The 25,158-nt window shown below is 38.5% G+C and overlaps 1 protein-coding gene across 1 annotated transcript in view; it reads right to left on the bottom strand.

Annotated features, from left to right (window-relative positions):
* The window catches only part of PHEX (phosphate regulating endopeptidase X-linked), a 101,456-nt gene that overhangs the window by 36,548 nt on the left and 39,750 nt on the right, over nucleotides 1–25,158 (bottom strand). Inside the window, exons 11-12 of the mRNA XM_082782535.1 lie at nucleotides 21,178–21,306; nucleotides 18,112–18,213 (exon numbers count right to left, since the gene is read on the bottom strand). Coding sequence (XP_082638661.1) covers nucleotides 18,112–18,213; nucleotides 21,178–21,306 — 231 coding nt within the window. The remainder of the gene's footprint in view (nucleotides 1–18,111; nucleotides 18,214–21,177; nucleotides 21,307–25,158) is intronic.

Genomic DNA, 25,158 nt, shown 5'->3' with positions numbered 1-25,158 from the left:
TAATGTTTTCAAAAAGACACCAGGAAACGACCCGTTTTGCTATGGCACAGGCTGGTACACATCCATCTGTTAAAATAGATTTAATTCAGAGATATGGCTGACCCTGGATCCCCGCAAGGGCAAACTGCCACTTACACTTGAGGCCATGTGCACACTTTTCTGAAGGACACCGTACTTTCCTAGAACCCTATGGCTGACCTTTTTATTGTTCTCCACTTTTATCCCTTTACTTTACAGTCTTTCCCCTTTCCCTAACATCAGGAAAGGTGTTAAATAAGACACTTCACATTCCATTGACTTTGTTTTTTTGCTTTTCACTCATGAACTGGTCCCACTGTTTATGTGAAATCCTTGTAAACATGCTGGTGTGGATTGATAGTACCTGTAGATGAGTATTGCCACTTCATAAATCATAGTATGAGTATATAAACAACCTTAGCAATGTCCTCACAAAAAACACCAGCAAGCCACCCAGACACCCAGCATCTCTGTGGATACAACACGTTTCAAAAGAAAAGCAAGAGGATACAAAAGGAAAGGGTGACATAGAAAGAAGTAAAATATGACAAAGCCTTAGAATAACTTAAAGCCATGATGGACCAGAGTAGCAAAAAGATCTCACTTTGTATGTTTTTGGGAAGCTGAACATAACTTCTCCTTAAGCCTTTGGAATTACCCTCATCCCTCAAAAATAACTCTTCTGGAAATACTGTCCTTCAAACAGAAATACTTAAATCCAATTGTATATTGCAAGATATGAAATGCAACAAACTGATTGGCCTTTTAACCAACTACAGCCATACCAGTCCTGCATTCTGTCTGCAAACAGACCCCAGACCTCTCTGGAGGCCCCCTGACTTCTACTTCTCTCTTGCTCCATGAGGGGTTTGTTCAAGGGAGCAAACTATTTTTACTTCTTCCACAGTAAAATCCTTGCTCCCTTCCCCCTCCACAGCATCTCAACCTACAGGGCTTCCTACGAAGATCAAAGACAGCAAGAACTGAAATTGTTATTCCACAACTGTAAGAAGGAAGCTGATAGGGAATTGCCTCAGTTTAACCAAAATTATTTTGTCTCCTCTTTTATTTTTCAAGAAGAAAGACCTCTTTGCTTCTTGAAACATCTTCAATTTTTCAATCTCATTTCCAACCCAAAGTCATAATCCTCCATTTGTGACATCACAATTAATTGCAGTTGAGATAATTATGATGTCTCAAATAGAAAATTACAACTTCAGGTGGGAAATGAGCAGCAGGAGCAGATGAACTCTTAAGCAAGAAAGATCCCATTGTCATGCAAATATCCCTAGTGGGGGAAAAAAAAAAATCAAAAAGGAAGACAAATGCTGAAGAGGAAATATGAAGTGAGCCAAATTAACTCTCAACAGAATGTTCTCTCAGTTTTCCAGAAGGTACAGAAGCCTTTCAAGATATCAAGATATTTCAAATGCTTGGGGAGAAAAAAAGGAAAAAGAACGGAGCACAGTTCATCTGCAAGTTTGTATATAATCAAGAGCATCTATTTTTTGTTGCTGATGGTGCTGTCAGGTCCAGCTGACTGAACTTTTGTAAGGGATTGGAAAATTTTCTTTTCTATTTCCAGTGCTTCAGTTCTAGTTGTTATACTGCTCTAGATAAAGTGAAGAGTAAAACTCATCAGATTTAGTTTCTACTCAGTCAGCTGCTTAAGCAAGTTCAGTGAATCTCAAATAATCTGCATGTGTTCCAGCCATCATTTGAATTGCTTAAAGTAGCCTCTGTGTTGAATTTACTTAATTGAGTCCCTTAACACTTTAGATTTTATATCTATTTAATCAACTTATATGATAGAGTAATTCCTTTAAAAGCAATTTAAACTGCAACTTGCAAAAATACAACAATGATTTTTAAAGAAAAAGTAAGGATTTACTGTGTTAGTACAATGTCATTTCACTCATGATTTAGCTAGTACAGTGTCAATCAAATACTGTTGATCATATTTTAGCACATAACTATTTTTTTAAGCTACATTATACCCTTTAAAAACATTCTTACCTTCTAGATTGCCTTCCAAATGAAAGCAAAAAAGATTCACACCTCACTGGCTGTAAGTGCAGAGGACTACAAAGCCAGCCTATGTCTGGAAGTGAGAAGCGCTACTTTACTGAAAGGTGTGGAACATGAGCCCTGTCCTCAGACCCACAGTGTTAGCTATGTGGTCAGGAACACAACATGCCCATCTCCTCTTCACGACATGGACATTTTGGGTAATTGTGGAATATCTGCCACATATATCTCAGTCTTTTCCAAGCAGCCCAGTGAGAGCAGCAACATGGAAATAAGAGTTTTCAGCCCTTTTAAGTCCCACTCTTTTATCAAACATCTCCAAGGGTGAGGATGATTCCTTTTCTAGGCTGCTTACTAGCAGATCTGATATAGGCTGACTGAAATATCATGTATTATTTAATATTAATTTTATATTTGAGTCATATTTAAATTTGTTAGTCTTGTCATGGCTCTGCTGCATTAGAAATAGAAGATTGGAAGAGTTCTCCTAACCGGACTTGCTCAGAATTGCTGGGCTCACTTACCAGGATATACAAACTCTTGCTCTGTGCCTTTGACAACTGATGTTAGGAGCTTATGATTTCCATGCATGCGGAAAAAGAGTCAGATGCTTCTGAGATATCTTGTTATACATGCTATATAGAATGCTAGTAAATAACCAAATTTGTCTGAGGATATTTTGAAAGTAAACTCAAAATGTAATGTTGCTCTTAGTACTTTGATGTTTTAACAATGGCTAAAGCTGTCTGTAGTTTATAAGATATACATAAGGGGAAAGTATTATTTTATTGCAATGGTTACTTAGAAATTTTAAACAAAACATGTGTGTTGTAAATGTCTGAGCAAATAGGAAAGAAAACCATATACTCCTTAATAACTAAACACACCAGTAGACCTTATGAGCATTACTAGCAATTCTGGTGACTTCTTAAATGTTCCACTAATCAAGTAGGATAACAAAGATTCAGAAAAACATGCTTTGTTACTACAACATGAAGTTACTTTGCAGCAAGCCAAAAGGCTGTGGCACACCAGTAAATCTCCTGATTCTGACAGTGAAGGAAACGAGATCCTGGTGGAGGGGACAGCTACCTACAAGAGGACGTAGGAAGCTCTGTGAAGACCCTGGGAATTCCTTCACCAGATTTTCTCCCAACAGCTTTACAACAGGTCCAAGCCCTTTCAGCTGAGCCCAGGGCACAGCCCAACTTACAGAATGATAGAATCATTAAGGTTGGAAAAGACCTCCAAGATCATCTGGTCCAGCCATCCCAAACTTATCTATCACTGTCCAAATCATCCCAACTTATCTACAAAGCAGACAAGTTTGAAAGCATCTTGTTAGGAGTGGGTTTCTAAATTTGCACATTGGAAGTTTCTTGCTTCATTTTATACCTTTTATTTTCACTTGAGTAATGTTTAATGGCAGTTTGAAGACTCCTTATTCATAAAGCACAAGAAAGTAGAAAGCTCTCCTAAGACTGGCATGCTCTCTGACAATCAAGTCAGTATTTTCCCCTTGATAAGATAAAAAGTATGTTTAAAGGATCAGCCTTCCGGGAGGCATGCTCACACATATGGGCAAAGCAAATGAAATGTGACAAATGTACAGGAACCAACAATGTGATAATTGCACATGAATCCATTGTAAACACACCATGCACAACTTTTTATAGTTTAAAGGCTCATTTAATTTATCTAATTTGCATATTAAGTAACCATTTGTACAGGAGGAAAAGGAATGATGTGGTATTTCCCCTAGCCGCTGTCAAGAATTCAGACTAGCTTAGGCTATCAAGCAAATGAAGAAAAATCATCTCCATGAGCTTCCTCTCCTGCCACTGAAAGTGAGAGGCTCTGGCAGGGGGTGACACAGAGCAGCAGCAAAATTTAGAGGAAACTGTGATAACTGTTTTCTATCCAAGCAGCCAGAGAGAGCAGGCTTCAGGGCAGAGGACCTGGTATGCAACTGCTCCCTCTGCCACTGATTAGGCCAGGAAGCTTCACCACTGACTTCCTCAGGGCTGGGATTTTATCATAAGTTATGTCCTTCTCTTTCTGTCATGAGAGCTTTGTATGTCATTTTACTACAAAGTAATAAAAGGCCTTTCACTCTTGATTTAACTTGCCAAGGTGGAAACAAACACATGTGTTTCAATGTTACAAGGCATCATCGGTCAAGTGAAATTCTCATTTGGCACCCAAATGTAGCACATGAGGTTTCCAAGAGCCTTTTTTGCCCATTATAGCCAGATCTGGACACTTTGTAGGTCTGCTAGTGAAACCAAGTACTGGCATATTGTATTCACTGTTAAATAAATAAATAAATATCTCTATATATCTCACACCCAACAAAGTTTTATGAGTCTGACATAGATCTTCTGCATATCAACTTGACTCACAATAACTTTGTGAAGATCATTTTCAAGCTTCTAAAAATAATAAAAAAATAATAATACAATTACAGTTCACTGAAAAATTAGCATGAAATACATTTTGAAAGCTAAAATCATTCACAGCAAAGTAATGTTCCATTTAATTACAAAGATTAATTCAGCCTTTATGTACGTGTCTGGTCTTTTCATTTTTCATTGAAAACAGATGATTCAAGAGCCATCTGGTAAAACTGCTGCATAAATATCACTGCATCTATTTAGGTTTTATGTATAGAAAAAAATGGGAAAATAGTAATGGATCTTGGAAAAACAGTGAAAAGTTCCATCACAGGGCTAAAGCCAACTCCTACAGATATCAGTAGGAAGTGACACACTGTCTTGAGTAGGACCTGGACTGGGCCCACCTTAATAACGTATTTTATTTCTGCCGCAGAGGCTACATCAAATGTCAGGGATTTGCACATCATAAACTGCAATCCAAGGTGAAGTAGCAACTCAAGCATGAACTCTTGGCCTGAAACAATAATTTTAAGAGTACTTGATCTGCACGCAACTGACAGTAATACATACTTCAGAATATAGCTAATCATCAGATTATTTATTTTTAAACTTTGCTTTAACTTTCCTCCTATATTTGTGTATCACAATGCAACCTGTGTAGACTGTGCCTATCAAACATTCTTTCCAAGATTTTTAGAGCTAGTGATACATTTAATAAACAATACTGATACCACTCCACACTCCATCTCTCTGTGATATTCCCCACCCATATTTCAATAATCATTTTGAAAGTTTTAAATTAACCTGTTATGACAATGAAAAAAAAAAAAAACAAACAAACAAACAAACACCTGTGGTTTCATTCTTGTAATAGCTTGAGTTCAGGAGCTAGAAAAAAATCTATCAAGTGACTTACATGAATAATCATACCCAGCAACAAAATGGATTTTAAAGATTATGGCATCAAATACACTTATAGCACCGTGTTTTGAAAAGTAGCTAAGTCCATTTAACAACTATGTACTGCCAAATGAAAAAAAAAAGTCCTAGTCCTTGCCTTGCTCCTCCCATCATAGTCCATGGTTCTGCTCATGCTGCTGGCAACCACAACCAAGGCTCTGTGAGCTGTCTCAGGTTCTTGCTACATCTTTCTGCAAGATTATTTAGATCATTATTCCAGAAGAAATGTACTTTTTTTTTTTCCCACAAATATTTCTTTGCCAGATCAATGAGCTGAATCACTACAGAGAGAGATCCAGCAAGTGCTGGAACTAGTGCAAGACAAGTGCTGGGAACACATGATGTGGGAAAGAAGAAAAGGAACACCACTGGGATTATGTGTTACATTACTTTACCCCTTCCTCTGAATCATCTTTTGAAACCAAAGCCTCATTCAAAGAAAATTTCCTGAGAAGAAATTATTACCAATACACATGGGTACCATAATGTATTTTACCATCCAAGGGAAAGGAGGGGAAACGGGACACAAAATTTTCTAAGCAAACAGTTGGAATTATATAATTACTCTTAATATCCAATAACTGTTACTAACCATAAAGTTACACTTATAAGTTTATTAGGACAGCCAAACATAGAAAAGAGCCAGAAAAAAAAAAAAATAATAATTTACATCACAGTGTGACTCTTTCCTGTCCTAAATCCCTTTTAGTTCTGGCTCTCTGAAAGGTAAAGAACTTGAATGTTCAAGCATTCTAAAACTAATTTCATTGGAATTAAATTTTCAGTTTAAACTAATCCTGCATTGATTTTTTAGCAACAGAACCAAGCTAAATAACAGAAAATCTGAAAGAGTATGACTTCTATAAACATACAAATTCACTGTGATATTTTCACAAACATAACTCCTTAGTTCAATGCAGCAGTATACCTACTCATTATACCTACTCATAATTTTACCTACCGGCTTTGTTCCAAACTCACTCTGCTGCCATGGATGTTTGAATTTTACCAAGAAAAAAAATCTTTTGTCCATTTTGTCTTAATTCAATTTTTCATTTGTAACCTCTGCATAACAATTATCATGATTTCATTATTTTATGCATAGAACATTATATATGACAGGCATGAATTCTGTCTTCCATGAACAGAACCTTAGCTCTGTAAATAAAATACATTTCTTTTTGGCACACAACAAATATCTTCCTCTGTGCTTATACAATACATAAATGATTAGATATATCTCTTCCATAATTTTGAATGAGAGCTTAGTTTGACTCCAGTGAATCAACGGGATATCCAATTACACAATCAAAACTGTTTTTTTTTACATCCCTAAGTGACAAAAAAAAACAAACAAACAAACAAAAAAAAAATGGTGAATGTGAAAACATCTGAGTAACAGCTTAACAGCTTGGAAAAACACCAAAATCTCAAGCAGTCACAACTCCAATCGAAGACTTCAAGACTTCTGTTTACAGGCAGAAAGTTGTGGAGGACTGGGGAGGAGGCCGAGGTGGGGGGAATCCCCACCTCAATTAAAGAGATCTCAATTAGCAGTTAATGATGGTCATTATATAGCTTACACCCACATGAAGTAATGAATACATATGGACAACATTTTAACCAGAACATGCTTCAAACAAAAATAAAATAATTATTGACTTCAAGAGAGAAGAGCAATGCCAAAGCTAAGTGTGCTTTAAAATTTTACTCTGATCCTGTATACCAGGCAGAGCACATTGCATACCAGAGTAATTTCTGGCTTTAAATCTGAAATATTTTCTACAGTTTAAGAGTAGGTGTCACCAGAAATAGTTTGTGGTTGCAGCCTGATTGGCTGCTGACCTTCATTTACCTGTCCCTTTGACTTGGCTTCCCAATACAGAAAACTGAAATAATACTTCATGTATCAAGCACAGTACGTGCATTTTGGCTTTCATTTAATCCAGGAAAAAAAAATAAATAAAAAATAAAAATAAAAATAATAAAGGATAAAGTATACTCCAAAATGAACATAGAAACAACCAAAAAGTAGATTTCTCTCATTATCTCTTCGGATTTTCAGTTCTGGTTTTCTACATCACTTTCTTTTTCTTTCTCTTTTTCTTTTAAATGAGTACAGACAAACTCCATGATTCAACCTGAGCAAGACAGAAAGGGCTCCTCCCAAGAACTTTGGTGACATGGCTACAGTGGACACCCTCGGGTGCATCTTCCCTAGCACCATGACAATCACACATAGCACTGTGATGTTTTTTCGGGGTGGCTGATGTCTGCGCCTGGCCTCCCCATCATGGGTTGACTTGCTGCAGTGTTACACATCTGGGAAGTGCTGCTAGGTGGAATAGGGACAAGGAGCTAAAGGCATGGTTTCAGACTGTATGAGCTCCTAGACAGCTTTTAGGCATGATTCAGGGGACAACATGCTTCAGGAAACACTCCTGACAGTATCATTGAGGTTGCACCAGGTTCAATGACCTTCACAGTCATCCAACACTATCCCAGACAGTTATGCCTCCTTGCTTATCACCTTATATCACATTCTGGGAAAGACAACACATACTTTAGATACATAAAAACATTACCCCAGTAATCTTCATCTTGGCCTTCATTTTATTTCAGACTTGCTGAACTTGGAAAAAAACAGGGGGTTTATGTCTTGGGGACACCACACGGGCCCAAACGTGACCTAGACAGGTGCTGTAATATGAGTGCAACCACTTTCTGTCACACAAATTTATAGCCACATGATTTCAGTATAAGGAGATTTAAGTATAAGGACTTCCAATCACTCACAATGAAACCAGGGCAGACTAGTTCCCACAAAAGAATCAGGGAAAATACCTCATGTCAGTACCTCTCCATATTAGCACAACTGAGCTATGTAGCAAAAGAACTATTTAAGGGCAAATCATCACTGTACAAAGCTCCTAAGTCAGTTTTAAGAGTCTCTGGGTTTTCAGTGGAGTAGGGATCATGCTTGTAGACCACAAGAAAGGATGGTGCACAGATATGCACACTGACTCAGCCTGTGCTATGTCCAGGTGCAGCATCATGTCACCATGCCAGCAGTGACAGGTCCACTCTGGCACAGGGATTTTGTCTGTGTGTCCCTCTAACACACCTGAAGATCACCTAGGGCATGAATTCAATAATGCATGTGCAGCCAGCTGGGAGCTCCTCCAGCTGCACTTCAAACAAGCCAGAAGCAAAAGTGTTCTGGTCTGGAGGCACAGAGGATTTGCAATGCCACAAAGAAAAAGACACCTTTGACCAGGATTTGGCACATTATCAAGCTGCAGAAATTACGTTGCATTTTTTGTAGAAACTCCCTGGACTTGCTTCATTGTTCACCCCCTGAGCTCCTCATCAGCCAACCGGAACTCTTGCTGTCATGCCACCTTGTGCTAGAAACACACCCACCCTATTGAAAAAGTGTTTCTGCTGCTTTTGTTTTAGCTCTGAGGAAACAGCAGGTTTACCAAAAAAACACTGTGCTGCCTGGCAAAATAAAAGTCTCAAAGGCCCCAGTGTGCTGAAGAGATCTCAGGCACTGAGTGTTGTAACACCCTCTGTGAGAGAGGCAGCCAAGGGGCAGGGAAGCTCTCTCTACATCCTGTAGAGGAAATGAGTTACCACATTGCTTCTTCTGGCAGTTTTACTCAGAAAAACGCTTTATAACCTGTTCCAGAGGGGGATGACTTCTGACCTTAGCCTCTGCGTGCATGAGTTTATATGCATTTAATATTTTCAAGGTTATCTTTGCCTAGCAAAGGGTGCAGAGCTACTTTTTTATTAATGAATAATATGCAAAAAAGTCTCTTTCCATTTCTAGCCACAAATGAGCATCAGACCAAGTCTCCACACATCTGAGACCAGACACGACAGAGACTCATTCCTGCACTACTCTAGGTCCCCAGCCCCCATTTCAGTTTCAAACACAAACATTGTTTGCTTTATATTTAAATCAATTCCAATTATGTGTTTACTTTCAAATTGATGCAGCTCACCCCTTTTCCAGAAGAATGAGCACAAGACACCGCACAGTATCCTTCATGAAGGAGGGCGGCTAAGGAAGCTTTTATTTTCGGTGAAGCATTCTGGCTTCTGAAAAGCCAGTGAGGGAGCAAATTCCTGGGTCCAATGACCTCCTTGTTATAAAACTCCTCTAGAAATAATCTCCAGCAACACCACTACCTGAAGCGTTTTGAAGATCCATTTAACATTTCACAACTTCGCTTCCATGATCAGTGCAATACTTGAGCCAGCTAAAGTGCTGCTAAGACTAAACAAGAAGGCAGCTTTCCTCTCTGGGGCTCAGACAGGCATATATAGATTGTGTTGACATGGAGGTCAACGCAGGCAGGAAAGATAGGAAAGCCAGGTAGATACCTAAGCTTGCATTTGGACTCATCTTCCAAGCAAGACAAGGATATCCCATGCCTCAAGAATCTATTACTGGTCAGCTGGAGGACTATAATTTCTTTGTAACTGTTCCTCTACAGAAGGCAATAAAGCAACAAAGCCAACTAAAATTAGAGTTGTCCAAGACTTCCAGGGGTGATGGGAGATTTCCTGACCTTTGGAAGAATTAAGCTGCCTTTGAACATACATATGCTTTCACATTGCATTTCTGCCACAAAATCTTCAGATTCATCCCAGTCCCTGAACATCAGAAGATGGGTCCATCCACCTCTGTCCCCCTCCCTCCGTTTCAAGCATGAGATTTGTCACAGATGTTTTGATGTCATGCACCCATTTGGGTCTTATGCAGTTGTGGCGGAGTCTGAAAAATGACAGCTGAGAGATCAGGGTTAAATACAATTTCCTCTCTCTTCACCTGTTTTCCACTATCTGTTTGCACGGTGCTCAGTTTATTAATGGAACTGACATCCCTGCACAACTGAGTGAGCAGTAGCAACAGCCACATAACAAGGGAGAAGCTGACAGCAGTGATCTAACCCCAGAGGTAAGAGATAAGCAAACATGCCATGGCTATTAGTTTCAACTCTGGCCAAGAGAGAATAACATCTCCTGTGGTTACTGAATAGAAAAGCCCAGTCCTCCTGAAAAGGTTAAATTAAATTTTGGATGTGAGAGAGATTATTCTTTGCATGTGAAAATCAAAGTTTGTAATGAGAAATAAAAATTTGACTTCTAAAATAGAAAGTGTTGTTTGATGATCTGATGGAAAGTGAAGGTTTATTTTTTGTTCAGGGAAAAGCGTGGAACACTCTTACACCGAAATGAAAGTGTCATTCATTCTCTTTATCTTCCAGGTGAAAAACACTATGCTGAATATTAGCATTTTCCAAACAGCTATCTCAGTGATGCTGAGATATTCTACTGTCCATATTCCACACTAGGTAAGTACAGCAAGCTTTCCAAAGCCCCCGCATCATTTCTGAGCTACACAGGATTTATTTCACTTCCTGCTCTCTATCAAATTCTCCCTTTCTCTTCACATGCCCATGCTTAAGGTAGGATAAAGATGAGTTACACCATGCAGGTAAGCTCCTGGTGATATATTTAATGCCCAAGAAAGCTGCAGAACGTGGCTCTGCTTATTCTGAACTCCAAACCATGTTTCAGCTGAATCAGGAGTCTTGCTCACTACTCCCTGCAATGAAACTGCTACAGTACAGGCAGAACCCCAACTTTTCACGTTAAAGGACTACCCCGGACAGAGACTATCCTCATTGCAGGAAGCTGATTTCCTCAAAGGAACAGTATGGTTAGGGATGAACTGGCATTAAGTAGAAGTATGCTTTCCCATTTAAAAATGACAAAGTTATTGCAAAACTCTGAAAAAAAATCTAGTAAAAACAGCAAAGTTGGAAGTAAGAACCTGCCCCCTTGGCTTTTGAACAGAAATAAAGTGTCTAAATGCAATTAGAGCTTTTAGAAAGTTCTCCCTTTTGCTAGTTCTTCAGAAGCAAGTCTGGCAGCTTGTGAGTGTTCTGAAGCAGTCTTACTCTTTGTGAAGTTCTCTGAAATCCTTGAAACAAAAATATAAAGTCATCGTAAAAGAACCAGTGAAAGGTGTCTTGGGATCTTCTGTTTTGGAACTTCCCCCTCCTTACAATTGTCATTATGTCAGTCGTGTGCTGGTCTTCCTTCCAGAAAAAGCTCACTTAAGATGTGGGAGGCACTGAAACACAGTACTGGTTGCTTTGTGATATTCTTACATTATTTTATATAAGTTGGATTCACAGACCCCACAAGGTACAAAAACACATATTTCTTTCTGCACAGCACCTACTGACCATTCTGAAGATTGGATGCCTTGTCATCTTTGTGCAAAATTAACATGGCATTAGGCAAGATTAATTTCAGCTCCTGGAGCTGTGGTGTCTGGCCTCTTTGCCTGGATATGCCTAAGATGTTAATGAAAAAGTACTTTTCAGAACTTTATCTAGTGAATGTCTTGAGCAGTCTGTTTGAATACTCCCATACTCCCTGCATGTAATTCACAGATTCGCAGAATGGCCGAGCCTGGAAGGGACCTCTGACGATCATCTAGTCCAACCACTGCCAAGCAGGATCACCTAGAGCACATTACACAGGATGGCATCCAGGTGGGTTTTAAACATCTCCAGAGAAGAAGATTCCACAACCTCTCTGGGCAACCTGTACCAGTGCTCTGTCACCCTCACAGTAAAGAAATAATTTCTCATATTCAGCCAGAACTTCCTGTGTTTATGTACCTTCATGTTCCAGGGTTATATGCAAAGACACAAGGGCATGAGGGAAAAAAAAATAAATAAAAATCAGGCAATGATGAGATGATTCTCTGGTTTCCCCACTACAAGACTGTAGGAGGAGCTGAAGACATTTTCCAGACCAAAAAAAAAAAAAAAAAAAAAAAAGGAGGTGCTTCCCCACACAGAGCACAGTGAGGCAGTGGAAATCATTGCCATAGAAAGCTGTGTATGAGAAAAATTGTCATGGGTTCAAAAAGACAAACTCACAAGAGAAAAAAATGAATAAATACAAAGACACCAATTCTGGCTTGGGAAGCAACTGAACTGCAGATTGTCAGAGGCTGGGAGAGGATGGCAGGAAAGTATCCCTTTATGCTTGCCCTGTCCTTACATTCATCTCTAAACATCTGCTACTCTTTGGCCACTGTCTGAACTAGAAATTGGACCTCTGGTCTGAGCGGTATGGCCATCATGTTCTTAGTGAAATCATCCAAATGTGAAGAGAAAATGACCACAGAGAACAGGGAAAGATGGCAGGGACTCAGCTAATTGATCAGAGGCCAGGATACAACCAGCTGAGTTCCAGCTGAGAAGCGAATGGCTTCGGTGGGATAACCGATGGATACGTACCTCATCTAAAGTAGTTATACTTTGTTGAATCAGGGCTTGTGCAGATGACTCTTGAATTCCTTGGGGCTATTGGTTTTAATTGCATTGCATTATTTAGGGAGGTTTGCTGTAGCTCTCTGAAGCAGAACAAGCCCTGTAGGCTAAGCTAAGGTGCCTAACACTACCTGAGAGAGACATGTATGGCTAAGCACTGTCCTTATATTTTCCCGTGTTTCTCTTGCCTCGATCTTCAGACAGAGAGAGATGCAAAGAGAACAAATGTTGCGTATATGACTTCCTTAGAGAGCAATAAAGCCAAGCAGCAGGCAAGTTCAGTAGGCAAAAAATGATTGCACAGTGACCTTGGGATTTGTGCTCCATGACCTAAAGAGGTTAATAATGTTACAGAAAAATCTTATTACAGAAAAACAAGCTCTTTTTTTTTTTTTTTTTGGCTTGTCATCTATGCTTTAAAAATAGTATTGCAAAGCAAAAAAGATAACTTCCTACAATACAGCCTACTTTACAAGAGATTTGCAAACTTTCAGAAAACAAGTTTTTGTGTAAAAGTCTCTTTTTTCAAGCCTCCAGTTAAACTCAAGCACAAAGGGCATTTCAGGAAGGAAAAAAGTGATTAATAAAATAATGGCTCCTGCACAAGATAGGAAATAATTTTACATCTCAGTGACGAACTTCCAATGAATTATCCTCTGAAGAGCAGCAGAGATAAATTACCATTTTAAAGATGAGAGCACTGATCACATGAGCCATGTCAATGGAATTTCAGTAGCGGGTTCCCCTTGTCCCTGTGGACCACCATTACTAAACACAGTTGTCAATACCGTTTGGCTGACAAAGTGGACTGCAATCTGCACCTTCTTCGTCAGGGAGACAAAAGACTCCCCTCTCTCCCTCCCATCCTCTTTTGCCATCCTTCTTAGAGGCTGCAAGGTGGCTGGGCAGCTGTTGAGGCATCTTTCTGCAGAGCTGCTGCAACTTGCAGACCACGTACCTAAAGACTGTAGCAAGACATACCTTGCACTCATTTGAATATTTTATCTGCTTTTCAAATGTGGGCAAAATTTAAGGCTTACAAAATAGGGAGAGGAAAAAAGGACAAGAATAGGAACATGTTTTCTTCTTTTTCTTTTCCTTTTTCTTTTACTTTTTCCCTGTTTCCTTCTTTCCTTTTCCTTTTCTTTTTTATTTTTTCTTTCTTTCCCCTTTCTCTCTCTCTCTCTCTTTCTTTCTTTCTCTCCCTCTCCTTCTCTCTTCCTCTCCTTCTCTCCTTCTCACCTTCTTTCTCTCTTTCTTTCTTTCTTTCTTAAATCAGAGATCTCCACTGAAAATTTGGGAGGTTAACAGGCATAATTTAAGCAAATTTCTAATGATAGTCAACTACAGATCAATAAAGTAATGCTTGCACAGGGTGAAGGAGGCAGGACAGGGCAGAAAGCAGAGCATCATAGCAGAGTGCCAAATGGTCCTCTGTGATGTGGAGCTCCTTTAGAAGCAGCATGAGCTCCATCCAGAGAATTAGGTGAGAACTGCACATGAAGACAGACCACAGCACCTAAGCCTGTCAAAATCTGACTTTGTAAGACTGTTTTTCAGATGGTCTGGTTTAAATCCATGTTTCAATCATCTAAAGACAGGAATGGAGGGGGTAGGAGAGAGGGAAATTGCTAGCTACTTTCTCATATTGTTCTAATACAGACAGAAAGCCAAACATTAACTCCAGAGTTTGCAGGGACTGAAAAGATGATTCTCAGAAATCAAGCATTACAAGAAAAATGATCTTTATGTCACATGGATGTGTTGGTTTGATCCTTTTAATACATGTTATATTCATCAAATTAGAGTGAGCAAGTAGTGCTAGGTGTCTTTTCTGAACAACTTAAAACAACAGAACATACACACAGAGTTATAGGTAAGAAACATTACAGTGATTAGATGGAGCTGACAGGCTGCCTAAAGCAAAATCTAAGCATCAATTCCTGAAGAAGGCCTTAAGGCTTTCAGAGGTTGATGGTCCCTGTGATTGCAAAGCATCAGGGTGACAGCAATGTGTACAGGTGACCTCAAGGTGTACTTGAGGCAAGTACACAAGCAAGGTGGGGATCAGTCAGACAACAGGTAGCAGACACCATGTAAGACTGTGACTATTGTGAGAGAATTTGTGGTTAATTCTCTTTAAATCCTGCCAAGTCATTTGCATTAGAGTGTTGTCATCTGAAGATACAATCACCATAAGGAACAAGATACATCTGAGTGTTCATTCAGGAAGGTTCACTGTGCAGACATCCAGATCTTGCATTTGATCTTGTTTCTCTTTCAGGAAATTGCCAAAAAGTTTGCTAATGACCCTATTATTTCTGAAGTTAAATAAAGGGCTAACTACAAAATAAACTGCTCATGTGAAGTAGGCCCAGTAAACAAGCAAACAAACAAAAACAAACAAATAAACAAAACAAACAAACAAAAAACTACGCTTCTAGAGTTCTTCTCTTTTCAAAGCATTTAAGAATAAAATGAGATTAAAAATATGGAGGAAATGCTAAGTATATGGACTTTCCATATAACCTACAGTTCTGCTGTAGAACTTCAGGCATCAACTCTGCTCTGCCTCACTACAAGGGACAATGTGCCCAGGTGGCTACAGAAGTCTGAGAGTGAGAAAAATAGGATGGCATTTTTGTCCTCAGCTCTGTCACTGGGCCAAGCTACTCCTGTGCTTTGGTATCTCATCCATAAACTGGGAATGAGGCCCAACCTCCTTTGACAGCTACTGATGAAGACATGATAAAGGGCCACGACATTCTTTATCTCACTAATAACTCCGTTTCTTTACTTAACAGATAATAACAGTAATGATCAGGTGCCATCTTCTGTTCTGGAAACAGAAACAAGGAGAAGATGCTTGCACAGGACTTGAAATTCATTTCAAAGTAGAATATCCTACTCTAATAAAAAAATTCCATGGAGGTTTTATTAACCACAGAAAACTAGAACAGATGTTTTATGTGTTACTGGGCTCAGTCCAGCAATAATTGGCCAAAATGCTAATGTTTTGCCATATTAAAGCAGATCAAAGCAGAGGGTCCTTTCTGAAAGAAAGTGCCTTTTGTCTGAAAGAAAGTACCTCCAGCACCCCACTGTGCTCTGTTATAATACTGGCTTCTGCTTTGCTCCAAAACAAAGAGTAAACCTAAGAAGCTCCCCAGGATCATACAGTTTGCTCTTCTTCAATTCAAGAACAAAGCTTCTTACTAATTTTTGAAATCCATGGCATTTGCATTGTCTTCAAGATGTGGATGAAAACTGTCAAACTGACAAAGAAATGTCTCTTTTATAGTTCTATATAATAAAGCAATACTGATGTTTTTTTTAACAACTCAGCAACCCCTAGTCCAACATTCCTGTTGACTTGTTTTTCCTGTTTTGTTAAGGGATAAGTATTAAAGAAGTGACTACATAACGTGCTGGACTAATGAGATTTTAAAAAGTAACAGATTTTGAAAGTTTTGTTGCATGATATATCTTAGATTTCCACAGTGAATTATCTGTCTATATATGTAATTAATACATTTCTTAAATTAAAAAAATGTCCATCCAAATGTTCCAGCACAAATCCAATACCAATCATTAGCTATAAAAGAGTATTTGATAAACATGCATAAAGTTCATATTTGGAAATCTACCAAAATGCCTTTCCAGGTTACTGCAATTTCTAAATCATTATGTAGCACTTATAACCCTGACCTCATTCCTACCTCAGTAAACTATAAAATTGTTGCTCAAGTCAGTGATAATGGGTTTAAACCATTTGCTATGCAAATGGTTTAAATGTAGTAGTATGGCATATAGTAGTATTTTTGTTGTACAGCTTGCATTTAGTTTGTCATGCACTGCTCAGCCCAGACTCACCTCATTAGCTTCAGAAATTTAACTGAGATGCCTAAACAGGGAGCGAGTACTGTAAGCTTCCTAAATATGTCAATGGAGGGGACATGGGCATCTCCACCCACAGAAGATCTAACCTAACTTCTGAACACAGCCCTCCCTGAATTGGGAAAGATGGATCTTTTTAGGGACTTTATTAGTTTGTGGCAAAGCATGTACTGTTTCTCTGCTGGAAGAAAGATAGCAAATTTTTTAACAACAATTTTAAGCCAATTATTTGCTGGAAAATCAACATATGACTTGTATATAACTGTAAAAGTATACAGAAACATCTCTATTAAGGAAATAAATAGAAAGTCTTCCTTCTCATAGTCTACATCAAATTTGTCAAATATCTAAATTAAAGATCATTATGCTTCTATGGGTATTTCTTGTAAACAAACAAGCATCACTTCCTGTAAGAAATAATAATTGTAGCCTATATATCATCAGATTAACAAGAAATAAACTGTCTCTTATTATCCTTTGCTTTCTATAGTTTATTGGTCCATTCATGCAGCTCTATTTCATTTGTGCATCTGTGAAGGGCACTGCCGTAAAAAAAAATGTAAATAGGCTGTGTATAGAATTTAAAACTTTCCACCAATAAAATATCTGAATTGCCTTTTCCACAAAATTTGAAAAAAATCTTTCAATTCCGTGTTTGTTTTTAAACCAAAACAATGCTATTTTCATTCCATCACACTGAGAAGGGACAGTGAAGCTGCATTTGCATGTTACTTTATTCAGAGAGGAAATTTACTAATTCACTGATATCCCATTGCCTTCACAAATAAGGATGAAGTCCTACACATTTCCCTTCTCTGCCTCGTTTATGCTTCTTCCAGCTGCTGCTCTGGGGCAGAGCTCTGGGCTTAGACAAGCTCCCTTTCTGTGTTTCATATGCTATAAGTACATGAAGAGTCCAAAAACGAGCTTTCAGTACCTCCTGTCTTCACCTCTACCTCCTGCATTTTATGGTCACACAACCTGAAAGTAATCATGACAGATAATGCTCACCTTGACCATAACACTTCATAACTAGCATTACCCTGTCAGGAGATGGCTAGATGGCTGTTCAGCTGGTATGGTTATCATATTCCTGGAAGGTGGCTTCCAATGTAAGGCTTCCACCATGACTTTGGAGAAGGTGAGAAATGTGGACACTTCCATACCGAACACCCTCAGCTGTCCCACAAGTTTTGGACACTGTTTTCTGTTTGTAGGTTGGTGAACCCCTGACACCCCAGTCAAAGCCGAAGACCTTATCAAGAAAAACACTGCACAAGTGAATGAGCTCATGGGCTACACCAGCCAAAGACAGAATGAGAAAGATGGAGGCAAGGGGAGGAAGAACAAGGCAGCTGCAGGTAAGGTCCATGACATTCTGTTCTCACTCAAGGAAAATCTTCACTCTGACAGGATTTTACCCACCCACCATTTACATTTATTACCTTCTCATAAGCTTTTCTTTTTGTTTCAGAGTCCATCCAATCATTTTCCTTTTCCAACATGTCGATAAAAGCCCAGCGTATTCCTTCAGTCAGCTCCTCCATCTGGAAAACAGTTAGCAAACCCCTCCCCAGTAAGTTGTGGCATAGCAGGATCGTTATAAGAGAAGTTTCAATGCATGATGGATTTGGTAAGACCATGAATAATTCCAAATCCAACAGTAACTGCTCGTGCTTATTGGAGAGTGTTTTTTTTTTCTTTTTCTTTTCCTTCTCATTTCCTTCCCCTCAGTTGTAACACACAACTTTTTCGTTGCTGATCCTTTCATGTCACAACTGTGAGAATGCCTGCCTTAAAACTGTAAAAAACAAACAAACAAACAAACAAACAAACAAAAAAAAAAAACCTGAGAGAATTGGAGTGATTTGTGGAGATTTTTGTCTCCTTGATCCTAGATCACTAATCCATACAGAAGAAAGAACCAGATGCAAAGCATTTGCACAGATAAAGCCTTTTCTGCAGAGAGAGCATCTGTAGCCTTGCTTGGTTTATGTCACTGAGATGCTCCTTATTAATACTGCCAAAGAACTGCATTTGGACTGACAGTATCATGATCCAAATACAAAGCAGCATCCATATATTCAGCCAGCAAGCTGTGCTTTTGAAGTGCTCTTACCCTTTGCGTACTGCAGGGATAGAGGCCATGGCTCACAAGACTGAGCAGCCCTTACTGCTTCTCTGGTCCTGAACTTCCAGTGGCAGCCTGCATCTGTGCAAAGCTATGAAAATCCACAACCATTTTAGCTTGGCTGTTTCTGTGCAAATGGTGGTTTGGCACATATATGAAGCCACAAGCATATCACAAGAAAGTGAAATAATAATAATTGGAGTGTTCAATGAGTATAAACATTAAGAAAACCCTGAAATAAAGAAAACAATGAGTCTCACAGCTAAGAGATGCATTACATCAGTCTAAAGAGCAGAAATGTACTCACACCTGTGCATTTGTCTGGCAGTGCAGACCAGAAAGGTAAAGGCAATGAGCTGCTTCTATTTGTATCAATAGATGAACCTTGTGACAGATGACCACCGAGAATACTGTGAGCATGAGGCATTTTGGAAGATCCAGCAGTTGCCAGAGGACTTTAACACAGACCAAACCAGAGATGAGACAGTACAAGACAGGACAGATAATCATTGTATGAAGACTTATTGGATCTTTTTGTTATCAGTTATGCTACATTTAAAAATAATGAAAATGTCAAGTACCAGAGTTTTATATAAATTTATTCCAGTAGTTAATAAATAAATGTTATTTATTATTAATCATTTTATATCTGGTAGTTTTGAAAAGTCATTAAAGATGGGGACTAAATTCCAGAAAGTAATGCTACCTTCAGCTGAATTGTAATTTATGTATCAGATGCATATTTTAATCTGGAACAGATCTTTATTTGTGGTGGAACCAGATAAAATGCAGCAATGCTCCTTTGATTATTCATTCTATCTCAAAAAAAAAATAAAAAATAAAAAATAATAATTTTTAGAGACAGTATGGGATAAACAGAACAGCTCTAGCGTTAAATATGACTAAACAGTCAACATTCACAGAAAACTGCATCCCAGGGAATAGAGTAACTTAAAGGTATTGATGACAGAGCACCAACTCAATTAACTTAGTGCACTAATGAGGTGAACTCCCCGTATTTGGAGGTTACAAGTTCAAACTCAAGCTCTACAGCTGGGCCCTGGTGTATAGTTAGGCTTTATGCACCAGCTGTATCTGCAGGGGGCAGGAGGAGAAACCTATTCCTGCTATCAAAGTTATTACTGAAACTGCTCAGGCATAGCTGTGAGAAACACTGCAGGCACTCTGGGTTAGAAACAGAGCTATATTTAGACACAAATAATGTCTTTCTTGATAAAAGGAAAAGAAGGATCTAAGGTATGAAATAACAGTCACAAAACATGGAAGAAAAATCCATATTATATATAACTCAGAATTACTTTCTCATAAACATATTCTATGATTCAGGAAAAAGGAAAAAGGAAGGAAGGAAGGAAGGAAGGAAGGAAGGAAGGAAGGAAGGAAGGAAGGAAGGAAGGAAGGAAGGAAGGAAGGAAGGAAGGAAGGAAGGAAGGAAGGAACTTTTATAAATAAGAGTGCTTCTCTCAAAGGCTTTCTAAATACCTAAGAAAGAAAAACAGAACTGAAAAACAGTGAAATTAAAATTTTAACAAAAATGATCAACTAGAAAAGCATGCTTCTAAATGGATTGCAACAAATTTCACCTGCATCGAATTTTATCTCCTATAAGTCTGAATCTTGTGATTTATACTATAAACTATATATGAATGTCTTGCTATGCATTTACTGTGAATTTAGACGATAGTTTTTCAAAGACTTGGTCTGAAAGGAATTTGCATACTAAGAAAGGTTTTAATAAGGTCACATTTCAATAGATAACCATTCTCCAACAGCTCATCCCCCAATAAAGTGTATATTCTTACAGTCCTTCACACAGAAGCCATACTACCTTATATCCCAGAAATATGTTTGCCACTAAATTGCCAAATAGCACATTACAAACTCAATAAAGAATAAGGGAACTGAAAAGCTGGATCTCAGAGAGAAAACTCCAGATGAAAACAAGCAATAGAAGAAATGCAGAACGTGATAGGGAAACACACATAAAATATTTGTAGAAGCCCAGTCAGAATACTGGTCTGTCTAAAATGGAGTCCTTCCCTGAGAAAAAAGTAGAACTAAACAAGGTCAAGCAGACAAACCAAGCTGATCCAGAGCTGTGGAAGGCCATTGCAGAGCTATTGTTCCCACACAGGATGCTGTTTCATGTGTTTCTTCAATGGTTGTACCCCTCTTGTACTAGGAGCTAAGTCTAATAATTAAATTAGTTAATTTTAAACTAACTACTGTTACAAAATCAATGGCTGGAAAAGCAGATACTGGAAAACTCTATGAAAAAAAAAAAAAAAGAATTGAAAATAAATCATAAAAACTTGTGCAGGGAAATTAATCATTTGAATATGTTATTAAGAAGACTCACCATCTCTTTCTTGTCTTCTTGAAAATGGGCATTCACAAACATCTTGCCAACAACATAAGGGAGTGCACTTTCGACAAAGTCCACACATTTATCCCACTGAGGCAGCAAAGATGTTGTTCCGTGGATCACCTGTTGGCAAGTGCATGCAGGAAGTCATAAAATTATATTGTTTATAGAACAAGTCTACATCGAGATACAGTATATCTTAAAGTATATTTGTTAAATAGCTAAGGAGGAAGGAAGGAAGGAAGGAAGGAAGGAAGGAAGGAAGGAAGGAAGGAAGGAAGGAAGGAAGGAAGGAAGGAAGGAAGGAAGGAAGGAAGGAAGGAAGGAAGGAAGGAAGGAAGGAAGGAAGGAAGAAGCAGTAATATTTTGCAGTTATTTCCATTTTCGTCTAGTGCTGTGAAAAATCTTTTCAACCCCACAAAGTATCTGTGAATGGTAATGACTTAGACTAAACTGAGAGGATTAGTTATGAAAAGGTTCTCCCAAGTGCTCATTTGAGATTAATCTTGGTAGTTTTCTTGTGTTCGGTAGAGACACCTCCCTCTAGAAAATATCTGCTCTGAGATATCTCCTGAAAAAGTTTTTCTGTCTTCACCAGTTAGCTGGGAAGCCTAAGGAGATCATCCTCTTGGAAATCAGGTCAGTCCTTCTGAAACACCTCCTACCTCAGGGTAGTGGAGGGCTCTCCACTTAACTGTGCTAATTAATAATGTCTAACACTATCCACATCTTTTTGCCATTTATATGTCTGCTTACTCCTGCCACAGCCCTACTCCTACATATCACAGTGTGAAATGAAACATTGCTTTCCCAGAGTATTTTCAGGAGAAAACCTGTTTGAATCATCAAGAACACTGAGTACATGCTTGTCCCCCCAAAATCCCCTTATATGTTATGGCAGAAAGGTATTGCTAGAGTGTGTATTTTACTAAAGGAATGGTGGTTAAATGGAGACTTCAAGGCTCTGGTGAAGTTTCTGCACCACTGTATAAGAGCTTCGAAAGAGAAATAGTCAAAAACAGTCAATGAACAAATAATCAAGGCAATGTGAAGCATAAGCACATTATAACTTTGGTTTGCATTGCTGAATGTTGTTACTGTGGACACTTAGCAGATAACATTACTTTTTCTTGTCAAGGTAGGAGTTTATTAAAAAAAAATACACATTCAACACAAAATAAAAGATGTGTCCATGTAAGCAAACAGCAAATGAAGTGTTGATTATTTTATTATTTTATTTTATTAGATTCAAAGTGTTCTCTTTCTGCTTCAGGAACTCATTAGCTTTGCTCTACAGAGAATAAGCAAAATCCCAATCCAGTAGTTAACACCTGTCATTTGTGTAATAGTGGAATACAGTCAACACCAGGCCAGGTCAGGCAGGATAGGATTTTGTCCTCTCAAAGATTATACAAGCCTCTAAGCGCCGACCTTGCGTATACTCAGCATTTCCTTCTCCCCTATTCTCTCTTCCTTTGAGCCCAAGATCAAATTCATAGCAAAACTAAAGATGTTAGATTTGTTGTTTTCTCAACAGGAAAAGATTTCATTGGAAAGTTCCAGATTGGCTTAAAACTCAGCTATTGACAGTCAGCTATTTTGGAAGTTGAAAGATTGATTTTCTCCATCATATCGTCTGTAATTAATCTTAATCAATGACTCATACTTTAATACACCAGTGAGTTGCATTTTTGAATGCTTTTTATTAATACTGTATGTGCACTAATAGATTTTCAATGACAGAAAGAACACTGCATCTGTATGAAAGCCACATTAGGCAAACCGATACATAAGGTAACAGTTTCCTATACGGAGCTAAATTTGAAAATAAACTCCTTTTCCAAACCCTTCAACCCTCAGACATGATAAAACATTTTAATAAATAAATAAATAAATAAATAAATAAGTAAAAGGGAAAAAAAACAAACAAAACAAAAAAAAACCTCTCCATGCAAAACCATAACGGAGCTTTTTCATGATGCAGAGGAAAAAGGGAGTCACAGTATTAGTCATAAGAGCTTGAAATTCCTTCCAAAAGCTCTGACTACACATCAACCACAGAAAGAGCCAGGAGACAGAGCTGGCTTTTAGTGTGTGACACATTATTACAACATAATAATCATTATTATTTTGAGAGAGGCTTGACTGTAAAGAGGAGAGAAAGGCAGCACAGGCTCCAAGACCAATAAAACCAGAGCTGAGAGGAATAGATTATATCTCACTGCTGTTTTATTGATATTTATGCTACAACAGCCAACTAGAGCCCCTCAAAATTGTTCTCCTAATATTAATGTCTCACTCTAAAATGCAGTACTCCAGGTAGTAACAATGACTTTAAAAAGCACGTTTCAAGCCCTCCCAGGCAGCTCAGTGCTCCACAACAGAAGTAATCGAGCTCTTCCCCAGGAGCCACTGCATATTTGCTAGAACTCAAATAGCCAGAGCAGAGGAACTGCTGATGTTCGCTGATTTTGTAATCAAAGCACTTTCTCTAGAGTCAGCAGGTTTGTCCTATTTTTCAACCTGAAGTTTTTTGAAGTTTCATCACTTTTCTCCTTTCTTTGCAAAGTGCCTTCCAGTTTAAGAGTCTCAGTGTCAAGATTTGTACAAATAAGATGTAAAAAAACACCAGTAGAAAATGAGAACCTGGTGGAATAACATTGCACTTACAGTGGGTGAGGCTGACAAGAAATGAATGAAAAATAAATTAAAATCCTCACTTTAGGGGTCAGTGATTCATCTCATGGTCATGTCTTTGTATGAAGTATTAAACATTTTCTTCACTGATCAGGCAAGAGGTTAGTGGGTACTCTTTATGATCCCAAAGGACCTGTGTGGCTTTAGTCCTGCATCCTCTGACTGGACCAGTCTGCTAAACAATAGTTTTGCCGTGGATTTCATTTCTTCCGTCATTTCTGCTGACCTGTGAAATCTGTTTCCCTGAGCTGTTCAGTGCACTTCACCACAACTGTTAACTATTAGCTCTTGCTGTTTACTGCACCTAACTAACTCTCCATCTCCAGATCCCCAGGGCAGATAATGTGAACGAGCTGCTGGCTTACTGCCCTTACTGTGCTGCTCTTAAGTTTTCACAAGCACTTACTTGAAACCTTTAAGACATTATTTTAACAACCTTTGAATCAACTTGAATTAGACTTCTCCCTAAGTTTTTGGATAAAGCACCCAGACAAGTTACAGCAGCTAGCTAGCATATCCAAAAGCACAGTATCTAAAGCTTAATGTTTCCTTCCAGGAATTTTCCTGACCATAATATAATTTAATGTTATGCTGCAGACTGGTGAATGAACAGCAATCTGTTCTACCTGGCTAGCAAGAAATGCCCCACAAAAGCGGACACTCACAAACTTGTCACTGTGGTTCTAACAGGCAGTTTCTCACATTTTTGCTTAAAGAAAATGGCATCTCTAACAATACTGATTGTGGAGCATAAGAGAGTGCCTTTTCTGCATAGCTTCATCAAGCTATTGGAGTTTATTTTTATATGTGTGATCAACTAGTAGCTATTCCAGGAATATGCTCAGTAAGGCATTTTGGATGCTTTGGTTAGGCACCTGCATGCCTTGACACGGAGGACAGAGCACCCACACCTCCTGCGCCAGATCACAGGCATCAAAGTGACAGCCTCCTGTTGTCACGATGTCACCAAGCAGCTAATTTTCATAACAACAAATAAAAATTTCACCTTCTAAACTAACATGAGCAAAGATACAAAAAGGAGAAGATACAGCAACTTTTCGTCACAGTTTCATCCTTGGTTTGCATAAAAACCCCTCACACTGCACAGATGATCATCAGGATGGATTTCCATTCAGGATCCACTTAATCAATCATGTTTTTCTTAAATGTTCATATTAATTAATAGATAATTAGCCCCACTTTCATAGCGTATGACAGCAATTAATGCATGTATTTGAGACTTGACAGCCCTGAGTTGGAACTCACCTGATCATCTTC

The sequence above is a fragment of the Aythya marila genome (genome assembly GCF_965140915.1).
Source record: "Aythya marila genome assembly, chromosome: 1".
NCBI classification, from domain to species: Eukaryota; Metazoa; Chordata; class Aves; order Anseriformes; family Anatidae; genus Aythya; species Aythya marila.
Note: the sequence above shows the minus strand (reverse complement) of the source record. Positions and strands in the feature narration are given on the sequence as shown.